Source organism: Lonchura striata, chromosome 12 (genome assembly GCF_046129695.1).
Source record: "Lonchura striata isolate bLonStr1 chromosome 12, bLonStr1.mat, whole genome shotgun sequence".
NCBI lineage: Eukaryota > Metazoa > Chordata > Aves > Passeriformes > Estrildidae > Lonchura > Lonchura striata.
In genome coordinates this window covers 13,684,469-13,699,380 of record NC_134614.1, presented here as the reverse complement: position 1 = coordinate 13,699,380, position 14,912 = coordinate 13,684,469, and the positions used below count along the sequence as shown (strand labels likewise).

The 14,912-nt window shown below is 53.3% G+C and overlaps 1 protein-coding gene across 2 annotated transcripts in view; it reads right to left on the bottom strand.

The window, feature by feature from the left end:
• Positions 1 to 14,912, bottom strand: part of PLXNA1 (plexin A1) — a 116,377-nt gene that overhangs the window by 65,504 nt on the left and 35,961 nt on the right. For both annotated transcript variants that reach the window (XM_021532004.3, XM_021532015.3), the window contains exon 4: positions 1,435 to 1,575. In XM_021532004.3, coding sequence (XP_021387679.1) covers positions 1,435 to 1,575 — 141 coding nt within the window. The remainder of the gene's footprint in view (positions 1 to 1,434; positions 1,576 to 14,912) is intronic.

Here is a 14,912-nt window from a genome sequence, read left to right as displayed (position 1 = left end):
GGGCAGCACCCACTCATTAATTAAAATCTGCAAACTTCTCTACTGAAGGCTAAACCTGGGGTGTTCTCCCTCCAAACAAGACAGCAGACCACAGGCTCAGCATGATGTCTACAGGGCTGGGATATGCTGGCCAACAGTCCCCCCAGGGTGGTGAGGACACCTGTAATGTTCCCATTTGTTTGACCCTGACATTGCTTTAGGCAGGTGGTAGCAGAGGGTAACTCCCTCACAGACCCTGCACAGGCAAGTGTCAGGTCCCAGCAACTGTGGTGGTCCCTGGAGGAGATCCCCAGTCAGGACAATGCAACTGCCCCCTTGGCATCCACTTCTGCAACATCTGCCCCACAGAGGGGAAGCTCAGCTGAGCAAGCTCTGGGACAGAAACAGCCAGGGATGGAAACACAGCCCAGGACAGCTGCATGGAGGAGCCCAAATGCAGGTTCTGCCCCACCTGGAAAACTTCATGTTTCCTGCAGCAGAGCAGAAACCAGAAACAGCTACTGGGAGGAGAAAATAACTCTGCTGTCCCCTCAGGACTGTCTAGACAAACCTACATTCCTGCTCCCCTCGTCCTTTCCCCTCCCAAGCCCTCGGGCTGGTGGCCAGGAGACTGTGAGGCTCCCAGCTCTGCTTGCAGTCCCACTCACATGAACACACCCCTGGATGGGCAGAGAAGCAGAGGTGCTGGGAGACACAGGGACAGCAACCCCAGCACAGCCACCCTGTGTCACCAACCAGGCATGGTGCGCTGACACCAGATCCAGAGAGTGTCACCACCATGACAGGAACCCACTTCACTACCTCCAGTTCAGCCCATGGATGGATGAACTCACACCAGCAGCCCTCCCACAGGTCATGGGGACACTAAGACAACCAAAACTTCCTATCATGTGCCCAGGCCATGCTGCCAGGATGACAGCACTGGATCCAGATTGGGTCTGTACCTCCAGTTAGCTCAGCACAGGCAGAGACCAAGGGGTGCACACTAGCAGTCTGGGGGTGCACCAGCCCTATGCTCCCCCTGCCCTGTCATGCAAAAGCAACTGCTCCAGAGGACAAAAAGTTGTTTAGAGCAAGGAGCTCCCGCTGACCTGCGAAACCCTTGCTCAGGAGGGGACGGCCAAAACAGGGAGGAGGTTTATGGCCAGCCACTCACAGCAAGGAAGGGTCAGGAAGCCCTTGGTCCCCAGGGACCACGGGAATTTCAAGCAGCTGCTGCTAACAATTAAAGCCTCAGGACAGTGTTTCTGCAGGGAGAAGCAGGGAGGAGCTGCCCCAGGGTCCCTAGGCAGCTCCAATCCCAGGAAGCAAAGGGCAGCTCCCCACAGACAGCTGCCAAAAAGGCTTCCCAGCACACAGGACTGTCTGTAAACTAGGGCTGCAGTGTGGGCTGCCAAGTCAGGAGAGCAGAGGACTGCTGACCCCTCCCCTTACCTGTTTCTCAGTCATGGCATAGATGTGCTGACGGTCAGGGCTCAGCACCAGGTCTCTCAGGATGGAGCTGCCTTCGTGGGCCACAACATTTTCATACTGCAGAGCTTGGTGCTTCCTCTCAGCTGGCAAGTCCACGAGGATCTGTGGGGAGAGCAAGGGGGGATGAGCATGATCCCTCACACACCTCAGCCCCCACCCAGGATGTGAGATACAGAATGTGCCCCATTAGGGACACCACCCCTCCATCCCACACCAGTCTGGTGACTCCACAGCCCCTGCAGCACAGCAAAGCACCAGCTGCTCTGCAAGCATCCCAAGCCTTTCCAGAAGACCAAACTGCAATGCCTCCCTTGCTTTACTACATTTGTGTGGTGCATTTGTACCACATTCATGCTGATGGCATTAATCTCTCTCCAGGGAGGGAGGACACATCCCTGGTTCTCACATTGCACGCCACTATGTGCTGCTGCTCAGCCCCAAAACCCCTGCACATTGTAGCATGGAGCAAATGAGTCCCCATCTTGCAGCAAAGCACCAAACCCATCGTGCCCCAGCGGTGCCGAGAGCAGCTCGCACAGCACAGGGCTCTGAGCCTGCCAGGCAGGACACTGCAGCGCACGCAGGCTCGGCTCCATCCGCCCATCCATCAGAGGAAACACTTGGACTCGTGACCAGGGAAGTCAAGAGGGTCTCAAGGAAGCTGGAGGTCAACAGGGGTTCAGAGAGCGCCTTTGTTCCCTGAGCAGGAACATGGCGAAGGCTTTAATCTCCTGATGGCTCACAATTACCTTAAAGCTCTTCCTAAGCACGCCGGTTCCTGGCTGTCCCGGTGATCAGGGCTAAACTCAGCTCTGCCACTTGGCATTCCCTGACTGGCACCTCCACGAGCCACAAGTACTTTTTGCTCATGCCATTACTTGTGATACGCCCAGATTCGGGCATGGGACAGCCTCGAGGGGGACAGTGCCAGAGAAATGCTCTGGGATGGGATGGGATGGGATGGGATGGGATGGGATGGGATGGGATGGGATGGGATGGGATGGGATGGAATGGGATGGGATGCCACACCAGGCATACATTCTGCAAAAATCCCAGCAGTAGACAGTGAAGCATCATTCCCAGCAAGACGGAGCAAACTCTACCTGTGATTATCTCCACACTGCTGCTGGCACACACAGAGACCTGGTCCAGCATCCCCATCTGCAGGACTCGGGATCCTCCCACAGGAGAGGGGCAAATTGGCTGCTTGGAAGCACCTTCCCACAAATGCATCCCACAACTCTGCCCTGATTATCACACCCAACCCCGCAGTCCAGCACTTCCATGACTACCCCTTGTGCCCCCTTGCAGCCGCCTCAGCATCCTGACCACCTCGCCTGCTCCTGCAGTAAATTGCTGCCAGCATTTGCACAGCTCCCAATCAGGAGGATAGGGGCTGGGAAAGCAGGATCCCGGTGTGCAGCTGATTAGCATGGAAATGTATGCGGCTCACAAACAAACCGGGGCCCGTTTAATTAGAGCGGCGCCTTTGATTCACTGCCAGCCTCCTGCATGCACCAGCCCCGGATTATTTTTAGGCAGTTTTACAAAACAAATGTATTTAATTAAGAAAGCGACCCCTGAGCAACCAGAGAGAGATGAGTCCTGCATAGCAGTGAGCAAAGGGGCTGCCCTCTCCCCAGGGATGTGACAACTGGGCTTGCAGGGCCAGGCTAACTCTTGGGAGCTCACGGCACAGCCAAAAACCCCCTGTACCTCCTTCTGAAGAGGATTGAAGAGCCTTCACCATAACCTAAAAAATTGTCCTGGTATTCCACCCCCTCTTCTCAGCATCCTTTTCTAGACCCCTGTGCAGACTCTGCTCCCCATCAGCCTCGCACTTGGTACCGCTGTATGCTGGGGAGCCCAGGGGTGCCAAAGCCTCTGCCTGCCTTTCTGGCAGGGGTATCTTTCTGCCCAGGTCTAGGACCCTGTTTGTTCCTACTCCAAACAGATCAGAGGAGGTCAAGCCCCAGACAGCTGCAGTACAGGGCCACATGGCACCCCTGCCCAGCAGTGTCCCTTGCTCAGTGGTTCCTAGCATCACCCCCAGAGCACAGCCCTGCCTCCCCACATCTCCTCATAAGCTGCTCCCCTGCCAGCTCTTGCTTTCTCCCCTACAAAATCCTTCCCAAGCCAGCTCTCTGGAGGAGAGTAATAACAGGGAGCACCCCTTGCACTGCCCAGCACGGCACCACCTCCCAGCTCACTATGGCAAAGTGACAAACGCACCTTTCCAATCCTTTTATGGGCCGCAGTTGCAGCACAGAATAATCGATACAGTTTTACCCTGGTTCTAAAATAGATCTATGGCTGCATGTCGCACTGGCAGTAATTTTTAACTAGCGGGGTAATTTCCCCATTACATTATTGCACTGTGCAGTGCTGGGAAAGAGAAAGAGATGTATTAAAAAAACAACAGACATGAAGCACTTCCAGTTAATTTGAGGCTCCAGGAAGAACCTAAAAATACTCTCAGTAGTCAAACGGGGCTGGAACCCAGCCTGACACACGTCAGGGTGTTCTGGTGGGCCATGCACACACAAGAACCCTTCTCTCTAGCACCTCTCCCCCTGTTAAGGATAACCTGTAGGTGTGTTTGGGAATCAGGAAAATGAAATTTGGAAGACTTGGTAATCAAGATGTTTTCTGGTTGGCCAAAGTGCAGGGCACAGAGGGAGACTGTGAGTTCACTCGTGGCAGGAAAACGCATCCTAACACTCCTCTCCAGCATGAGGAGATCATAGAATCACAGAAAGGTTTGGTTGGGGGAAGCTTATAGCTCATCTAGTTCTAACACCTCTGTTCCAACTCCCTGGTTTCACTATACCATGTTGCTCAAAGCCCCATCCAACTTGGCTTGAACACTCCTGGGGGTAAGGCATCCACAACTTCCATGAGTAACCTGAGTGAGCAGACAGACCCCAGACTCCTGCACACCAAGCAGGACCCAGCTGCCCAGAGCACCCACTGCTGTGCAGACAGAGGTGGAAATCCAGCATCAGGGCCTTTCCAGCAGGATTAGCCCAACAGGAACAGACCCATCCTGGTCAGCAGGGTGAGGATGGGCTGTTTGGACTATAGCATGGTGGAGCAGCACAAAGAATGCACCAGGAATGCAAGGAGCCTCCCATCTCTTCTTACAGACACTGGAAGGGGCTGCTTTCCTCCCCCTGCTTGCACCCAGGGTAGTTGGGAGCAGGGAAAGGGGGAGGATGCAGTTTAATCAGAGCAGACCCCTCCAGAAACACTCTCCTTCCTGCCCACCGTGGCTGCCTTCCCACCCAGGGGAAAAGACATTTACCATAAATAAATAAATAAATAAACGTATTAACCTTTCTCCTCATCCTGACGCTGATATAATTACCCAATACTAATAATTACTCACACTAATTTCTTGCTCAGGATTCCTGCCCTCACTTCTGCCTGCCTCAGGCTGGCTTCAGGCAGCAACTCAGTGGTGGTGCCTCCTCCCAGGAGCTGCAGGAGCCCCAAGGGGCAGCCAGCTCCTGGGGCTGTACTGAGGCACAGGAGCAGGAGTGAGGGTCAGCTTGAAGGGCTGCTGCCTTGTTAAGTACATGGGGAGGGCCAGAGGCACAAAATTATAAACTCCCTGCTTGGGTGAATCATCTCAAAGCAAGCCCAGGGGCTGCTCTGCCAGAAACCCATGTGCACACCCTCCCCACTCGAACAATGAGCCCACCCCCATGGGGCCAGCACCCAGAAAAACTTCACTCTAAGAGGAGTTTAGGAGCTGCACCCCCAGAAGCTGAGAACCCTGTCAAAGGAAGGATGAAGGAAAGAATGGGGGGCAATGCCCCAACCCCGGTGACCCTGGTGTAATGAGTGACTGCACAGTGCACAACCCAGCTGGACAAATGCAAAGTCTCTCCCAAGAGACCCAGAGATGGTTCTTGGGGACGGCTTTGTCTTGGCTGGAGAAAGGAGCTGCCATCCCATACGAGGCTTTGGGGGAGGCAAGCACATAACCTTGCTGAGATACAGCTCCTTCCATGGCAGCACGCTTCTCCCCCAGGCAAGGTGCCCTTCAGGCTTGTCCAGGTAAGGAGGCACTTCCCCACTGCCATAACCACTGCTGATCAGCCAGCCTCCAGGAGAAACATCTCCCAACATCCTTACAGCACGAGGCAGAGAGGAGGATCTCCCCAGAGCTGACTTTTGGAAAGACAGGCAATGAGAGGAACGTGGGGCAGCAGCCATGACCTGGCACCCACCCAGAGCTGGCAGCGGGTCCAGAGGAGGACAGGGCTTTACAGCTCAGTCTGGGCCAGGGACACCAGGTGGAGAGGGAGGAAGCACAGCTGGAGAGGGAAGGCAGCTGCAGACATGCCAAAGCTGCTTTTGGATTTAACACATGCCAGAAGAGGTCTGTGGGGTCTGGGAGGTATTTGGGTGGGCCACTGGCTCCTCACAGGACCAAACCCACATTTTTGGGGGCCCATGGAGAAGGCCCCCAAGAGACCCGATCTCACAGGGGACACCCCTAAACCCAGCACTAGGAAGAGGGAGCTGTGCACTGCCCCACAGCCAGTCTCCCTGCAGACACTCCCACCCCAGCCTCACATCTCCCCACCTCCAGGCTCTCCAGCCTCCATCCTGGCTCCCCAGTGGTCCCCCGCAGACCCCTCCTCCGGGCAGGAGAAGTGCTCAGTCAGGCTTTGTACTCTTATCTGTGCAGGGCTGTGATTAATTCGCAGCGGCTGGCAGCAGCTACAAGAGGAGGGCGCTTTTGCCCGCCTGCCACACTTCAAAGGCAGGGACTTATCTGCCTGAAACACACTCGGCAGCCTTTTCACGGGGACCCTTTTCCAGTTCCACGGGGCTCGCACGGTACTGACAGGCAACGCGAAAGAAAGGCTTATTTATGGGAGTGCATTTCAAAGCCTTCCCTCTTCCCTCTCAACACACGCCGAGGGAAGCACAGAGTTCCCCAGCCCCAGTGATCTCCACTGGGGACAGAGATTAAACAGGCAGGGACAAGACATGGCTGTCCCTGGAAGAGGAGAGGATGATGGAAAGAGGACCCTGCCCTACCGGTGCCCATGTCCTGGTCCCCTCCTGCCCTGTCATCCTACCAGTGAGCAGCTCTGTAGCACATCGCTGAGTTGGGAGGAGAAAGATGCTTTGTCATGGGTGGAGGGCAGAGTGCAGCCCCAGGAGTCAAACCTTCCCCTCCCAAGGCCATTGGGGCTCACAGCTCAGGCACCATGGAAATCCCAGGCTCCTACACCCAAATCAGCAGCTGCAAATGTCCCCTCCCTGAGAGCAGGGCTGTGTGAACACCCCCCACATTCTGCTTTGATTTTGGCACCATCCACCCAAAAGGCATATGATAGGCCAAATATAACCACAAGAAGAGTGGGTCCTGGCAGAGCTGCCCCTGCAAGCCATAGGGCCACCTCCCAGAGGCAACAGAGGGCTTGTGCAGCCTGGCCACACCGGGGCAGAGGCAGCAGCTGCTGCATAGTGTCACACAACACCACGCTGACAAGCCTACAGCAGGAAAAGGCAGATCCCACATCCAGCCAGGGCGGCTCGTGGGGAAAGGGATGGCCTTGGGGGGGTCAGCCTGCATAGCCCCTCTTAGCAGATGGCCTGGGTTCACCCCAAGGCAGTAAGAATGTGGGGACAGGGACACCAGCTGCCCCTCCACATGTCTTTCCCCAGGACAAGCAGCTGCCATGCACACGCCCCTCTCCAGTTTCCAAAGGAAGGGAAAGGGTTTAAATTAAATTTCTGGATCAGCTGCTCCAAGGAGACACACTCTCTTCTTCGCTTCACCCAGAAAGGTGCAGCAAAAGGCAGTGACAGGAGCAGCTGCCATGCATCATCTGTGCCATGGACACAGCCTTGAGAGCCTTGGGTGCTGGAGAAGGGGACACTGGCATGCTGGGGGTCAAGAGCAGGGAGGTCAAAGCAGTGGCTCCTTCTCCCTCCCAGGTTACCAAAATTTGATGTCCAGGGTGGTGAGGATTTGCCTCTGGCTTTGCTCAGACAACCAGGAAATTGGCATTAGGAGTGCCTCAGCCACACTTTACCAGGGCTAGCCCCACAGGTGCTCTGTGCCATGGGGCAGGAGCCGGGCACCAGTGGAAGGGTAGCAGCCAGCAGCCGGGCCACGGGCAGGGCTGTGGGGATGCATCTTGCAGGGGCTTGTCCCAGGGCTGATGACAGGATGGGCCCCACAGAAACATCCCAGCTATGCGGGGCAGGCTGGCGGCCCGGCTCGCAGCGCTCCCGCAGCCGGCTGCCAGCCCTCCCTGCCATCCCGGCAGCTGCCTGCGCAGGAATGCACCGGGAGCACACACACCAGACCTGCTGGGAGCCTCCCGCCAGACCGGCCCGCAGCTGCGGGCTGCTCGGGTCCGGCAGAGCTGGGGTCTGTCCTCTCCACCTCCCCTGCAAGAGAAGGTTTCACTGATTGCTCACGCAGGGCTGGGATGCTCCTGCCTCACCCCTAACCTGCCAAGGAGCAAGGTAAGCTGCCCGATTCCTTTCAGTGAAACCCATTCACTTGATAAAGATGAGTACAAGCCAGGCTTTTGTCCTGGGCCCAACATCACGCTGAGTTGGAGAATATTAGGATTTTAATCATATTGGTACAATAAAGCAAAAAACAAGGAGATACTTAATCTAAATCCATGCTCAAATGCTCAGCAACAAATACACCACCTCAGTGACACTGGCAGATGTGGCACAGGTTTCGAAGCTGTGTTACTGCCAATGTGCCATCCCTAGGCAGGATCCTGAGTTCAGCCGTGTGGGCTGAGGACAGACACACTCACTGCACCTCTCTGGGAGGTGGGGTGGGAGCCGAGTGAAGCACTGGGGTTTGTAGGAAAGAGAAGAGCAACCCAGGGCAGCAACCCTGCCGAGCAGGCCCCCAAAACACAGCAACACCTTCCCCAGAACTTCTCAACCACCTTTTCCTTTCATTTAAACTCATTTCCATCTTTTCCTCTTGTTCAGCCACCCACACAAGTGGTGCTCCACCATGCTAAGTGGGCTCAGCAGAGCCAGTTACACCAGCACCAGCCCACACAGCACAGCACAGGACTGACCAGCTCCATGCTCACCATCTGCAAACCTTCCCAAATTCTCTCCTGACCAGGTCTGCCAGCATTTCTCCATCAGCAGGATGGGAAGTACAGCCCAACACACTGTCCCAGCAATTTTGACAGAATCAAGACAATGTCAGAAAAATCCTTCCCATCTCTCTTTACCAAAACTGGACTGCTGGAAAGAGGGAGCAAATGCCAGGATAATGCACAGGGGATGCACCTTTGGCAGAGTCAAACCCAGGTGGGGGAGGGACTGATGGATGGTGAAGTCACAAGGAAGTGGCAGGAGGAATTACAGGCTCCCACTGGGAGCCACACAATGTGTGATGGGTTAAGGCAGCTGGCCCACTTTCCTCCCAGATAAAGCCCTAGGTCCTATCCCTGCCAGCCCCCAGCCCCACAGCAGCTCCAGCAGTCTTGAGCCATTGATTTCTCAGCTTTGCCCTTCAAAACCCTCTTGGCTCAGAGCCCAGTTCATATTGTCTAGTCACTCAGGAGCAAAATATCTCTATTATTATTGCAATTATTTCCCAATCAGCGTCGCTCAGGGCTAAGGCAGCCAGAGGGGGCCCCCAACAAGCAAATCAATGGGCAGGCACTGCCCTGGGGCTTCCAGGGACCAGGCAGGAGGCACTGGCAGCTGTTGAGTGGCACAAGGGAAGGGGGATGGGGGACCCCAGGGACCCCTCCATGTAATGCTCTGACCTGGCAAGGTGGCAGTCTTTGCTGACCCTCGGCCAAGCAACAGTGATGCAACTTAACCTCTGCACAGAGCGTGAGTGCAGCCTCCAGCCCTGCAGGATCTGAACAGGACCAAGGGCTCTGCCCTTGAGGCTAAAGAGAACTGACAGGAATTCCAGGGTGTCCCCGGGGGCAGCATGGCAGCTGCCAGGGCATCAGTTCCCTGGGGAGGGAGGGACAGAGCTATGCCTCCAGCAACACAGTGCCTGTGCCCATTCCAGCACAAATACCCTGTGAAACCCCAGCACCACATCCCACCAAAGAAATGTCCCTTGCAAGGGAGAGGAGCAAGGGCAGGTAAGACAATCCTGCTTTTTCTCAAGCCTTGGGAAGAAAGGAGGGAGGTCTGGAGGTAGGAAAGCCCAGTAACAAATGAAGAAGGAATTTTAGCCTTGCAAAATGGAAGGTAAGGGCAGGAAGAGCACAAAGCAAACTGCAACAGGGATCTCCTCTCTGCATCCCACTGTTCTCATGTAAAAATAAAGCCCTGGGTGACAGCAGTGAAGGGCAGAGCACATCACAGAAATCCTGGATTATTTTTTCTACTGTTCATTAATTACTGTAGGCATCCCAAGAGTCCCAGCAGGCCCCAGGCATGAAAGGCATGAATGAAGCCATGGCAATGTGTCACCCTCCCAGCTCCCACAGGACTCAGACTGCATGTGACCAGCCTGGGGTGAGTTAATACCTAAACCTTCCAGAGAAGGCCCTGGGGAGAAAGCTCTCACCTGAAGGACTCAATACTGAGTTTTCAAGACAAAATCCGTCTCTTCCACTGCCAAGGCACTGGCTCCTCCAGAGATCACATGGCAACCAGCCCAAACCCTTGGCTTCTGGTCCCCCTTGACACACAGCCCATCACAGCAAGCAGAGCAGACCCAGAGCCACCAGCCCTAGCCTCTCCATAGCTTAGAATTTGCTAGTTATTCTGCAGATCCAAATTATTTACCTCTTAATAATGCTGCTCAGCTCAACAGGGCAGCATAAACCTTCCTTCCTGAGCTTCCCTCAGCTTCTGCCCAGATATGGAACCAGACCAAGATAACTCCAAGATGAATGCCAAAGGCTTATCCCACCATCCTCACCATCCTGCCCACTTGGGACATGGAGCAATGACCGGGCAAAGGCTTTGCCTGTGGCCAGGGCTCAAAGCTTTGCTCCTTGAGAACAGGAATGGGGACCGCCCCATTTCCAGGGAAAAAAAGGCAGGGAGGAGGTAACAGACCTTCACCAGGGACATGTCAGGGAGGAAGTATCAGCTCCCAGGGCTGCAGCACAGCTGGAGATCAGCTGGATCCCTCCTCCAGCTCCAGGAAAATAGCTGTTTCCTTCCTGGTCCCTAAACAACACAGCAGCGAGAGAGGAGCTGCCTGAGGACTGGGCAGGGGCTTTGGCTTTGGAAACAGAGAGGCCAGTGTCAGGAAAAGCCCACAGAGTGGGGTCTGTAGAGGGGCATACCCCAGGGGGGGATCCTTTTCAGGTTACTCGCCCTGGTCAGCTCCCCTCCCACCCCAGCACCCCCACACACAGGCTCAGCACCAGTCAACCCCTGTTCCAGTGGGGCTGCCTGAGCAGGCACAGTGGCTCATGTCTGAATTTACCCATCCATCAGACTCCAATACCTCCTGCACCCCCATCTCAGCCCTCACTCATTCAGCTCCAACCACATGAGTGCACCAGCCACTATTTCCATGGCATGAGAGCCAAAGCCATTTCCTGCAGCAAGGGGACTATAAAAGGAACAAAATCCACTGCACATTCACCTCCATACAGGGAGAAGGACAACACCAATGGCACGGCAGGTTCAGCTTCACCCATTTAACATCAGCTTTGATCCCTTCCTACCCATCAGTCCTCTTTTTAGTGCACCTCTGGGCTGTCCTGGTGTTTTATCTCCATGGACAAATCACACCAGACTGTTCGGGAGAAGCTGATAAGCAATAAACAATCAGGGTCTAAATAGCTCAGGGCACAGTGACATTAAATATTAAGAGCCAGCACAGGCAGCACGACTGGGCATGCAGAGTCTCTTACAGATTCATGTACAAAATCATACATTACCTCATGGACTCCATGAGAATGAAACCCATGTCATCAGGAAAAGACAGAAAGTTACAGCCACACTTTTTCTTGAACTTTTCTGATCAACAGCTCCACTATCAACATGCCATGATCAAAATTCCAGGTCCTGCCTTTCCTCATAAAAGAGTCCCTGCTCCAAACACAAACACTTTCAAGATTAGAGAAGATATCCTCCAACATTCCATGGCCAGTGATCCTGGTGATAACAGCCAGCTAAGCCTGGCTTCACACTGAGCACACCAGAGTGCCTGCAAATATTTTGCTTGAAATAGACTTAGACCCTCTCACTCACTCCAGCTTGAGCTCTTAATGCTAAATTCCCTGATCTTCCTTTCTGTTCACATTTTAAAATTTCATTCCCATACTCTAAACTTCTGTCCCTCCTACACTATTTCCAGTGCAGAGAGCCACATCCCTAGCTACACTAGACCCTTCTATACATTTCCAAAAAGCCACGGGAAAGCTATGGAGCCATGGCTCCCCACCAGGCAGAATTCAGAGCAAAGAAAACCATTTGTCTGCAGTGGCCTCCCTACTCAAAACCAGGATGGAAATTAGACCTTCAGTCTGCATCAGAGCAATTTCGAAGGAAAGATTGAGAAGATTTAAATATAGAGATTGGTTTCCCTAAGGATGCTGCTCAAGATATTTAAGAGCTCAGTTTTTACACAGCGTGGATTTCCTTTGGAACCAATGCAGAACTCCCTGCCCTGCTTCTGCAGGCAGCAATCCTTTCTGCAGGCTCTCGGGGAGCAGGGGGTCCTGTTGGCCAACACAGAGCCTATCACTGACCACAGGGTGGTGTGGCCACATTTTATCCAGGGGGGCAAAATGGGGTGCAGAGGGGCTGGAGCCCACCCTGAGCTTTCCAGGTGTGACAGCACTCAGCCACAAATCACTGTGATCTCAGCTCTTGCAGATCCATGCAATGGGAAATTAAAAGCCTGGCTGTATCCTTAACAAGCTCCTCCTGGGAACACAGGGATGCTCTCTGAAAGCTTGGCTTTTGCTGAGACCAGACCAAACACATGCCACATACAAAACTAAGTTCTCAGAAGATCTTCAAGGAACACCTACCACCCTCTCCACCATTCCCAGTGCTTACAGGGGACGCCGAGTGGAGCTGCTACCCACGAGGACTTGCCAGCACCTTGGCCATGGAGCATTCCCACACAGGAATGCAGCTGACACTTGGCAGCCTGGAGAGAGCTGGGCTGGGGTCAAGAATATCTGGACCTTACCAGCCTGGTGCTGGAGGGAACAGAGATGGGACAGGCAGAAGCATAAACAGCTTTATCCTGAGATGCAACCCTGGCAGACACCCATCACGTGCCTGACTATCTGTAAAGGGAGGCCAAGGGGTGGGAAATGATGTTAATTAAAGTTTTAATTACTGTAACCAAACGAGTAGTATAATTACTTTATTCTCACAGAGACTTCAAACTGATTAAGGACCACGTGCACAATCTTCGGGTTGATGCGGTTTTTAATTAAACGTGCAATCAAAGGTGGTGAGGGGTGGGCAGGACGATGGCTCAGCCCTGCCTGGACCTCCAGGGACCTCATGTGAGGAGGGAGCTCAGGCTGGCACAGACACCAGGGTCAGCAGCAGCCAGTGCCAAAGGCAGCTGCTCTGGGAAGACTGAAGCTGCAGAGTGCACACTGTGTCTTGCAGGAATAGCTCCTCTCCTATACATCAGCCCTCAGCTTCACATTCCCCCAAAACATCTACCTTTACAAACATTTCCAAAACAGCCCCACATGGGCACTGAAAATATTAATAAACTGGTGCTGCCAACTGGAGGGAATGATTAAAAAACAATTTCGCAAAGGTATCCTTTTCAAATAATAATAATAATACTAAAAGACAAAGCAGTAGAAATTAAATTCCCAGTCCCCTACCTCAAATAAATAGTATCAGAATTTGAAATGAGACATAATTACCCCGGCAAGGTTAAAGCCGCTAATGCACACGGAATACAGAATCACCATCCATCATAATCATATCTCATATCGCAGCCATTATTTATAATTAGGAGGCACAGTTTAAAAAACACATAAAGACGCCCATGCAATGCAGTAATTCTTCTGTTATTGCTCCTGGAGGGCCAATCCTGCTCCGATTTGTGGAGTCCAGGATCAAGCAAAAGTAATTCCCTAAAAGTCATTTCCAAAAATCTCCTCTCATGAAGGGGAACCCACCTCAGCCCTCCCCCAAGCCATGCTGGCAGCAGTAGGGCACATCCAGGCTGCCCTGGGTTCCTCCCAGCCATTTCAAACCCAAGTGAGCTCACAAAGCATCCAGACATGAATTTACAATGTTTTCCCCCAAATGTCAGTGCAGTTAGAGTGAAGCTGAGCAGACAGCAGAGCCCCAGCCTGGCTCAGCAAGGCAGGGACAGGCATGCCTGATGGGCTTTGCCTGGGCTTTCTCCTCAGCTGGGTGGTTGGGGGTTTTTTACCTATTTTCAAAACCACAGAACGAGTTATAGCAAGAGCTGAGAAAACCAAAAGCTAACCCCAGAGCTGCTGAAAGCTGCCCTCCTTTGAAGTGTGGGCTTTGCAGTCTGCCCCTGTGCCCCGGTGAAATATTAACAAGCTTCCGGTGAAGCAGGAGGAAATTACACTTAATATATTCTGGGGAAGTCCGCAGACAGCAGTGCCTGAGCAGCAGAGCCTGGCTCTAGAGGGACCTGCCTCCAAATCCCCTCTCATGCCAGCAAGGAGGAGCAGCCAGCCTGCAGCCCTGCAGGGACATGCAGCAGCTCCTTCGCACACACAGGCACTGAGCAAAGCCTCACACAAAAAAACACAAAGCCCTTTGCTGAGAAAAGCACAGACCCACGGCCATGGTGGGGTACACAGCTGGTTCTGAGCCCCAGGAGTCTGGGAGAAGTGGATTTACACCCTTTGATGACAAATTAGAAAGCAACAGTGCTTGGAGATGGTGTCCTGGGGACATAGAGCTGTGATGGCAGAGGTGACAGCAAAAGCCCAGGTATAAAGCCACAGGAATGAAAGATGCATGAACAGATGTGTGTAAACCTAAGGTACAGTGTGTTTGTGGATGGAAAATCAAGCTGGGATAAGGACAAGGAAGAGCTGAGGCACAAGTCTCAGGCTCAAGCAGCCCCAAGAAGGATTTCAACCCTCAGCAAGCCAAAGCCAGCTTGCCCCACCAGTCTCATGACTCTTACTCACAGCAGAGCTGCACTTTCTCAGAAGTTTCATTAAGCTGTAAAATAAGAAAAAAATAAAAAGGGAAAAAAAAAAAAAAAGAGCCAGCTTGCAGATGGACATACAAACACACATCCCCCCCCAGAACCCAGGAAACACTTTTCAAATTAAAGTTGTCATAAAGAGAGCAAAACCTTAGCAAAGTTTTCAGCCCAGGTCCCAGTACTGGGGGTGCTGTACTCCTGCAGCACAAGAAGATAACAGGCAGTATTTGGAAGGAGGGAAACACCAGAAAGAGGGGCTCTGTGCAGAGAAGCACTGCCCCACTGCCACCATGAAATGGGGGGAAAAAGCCTT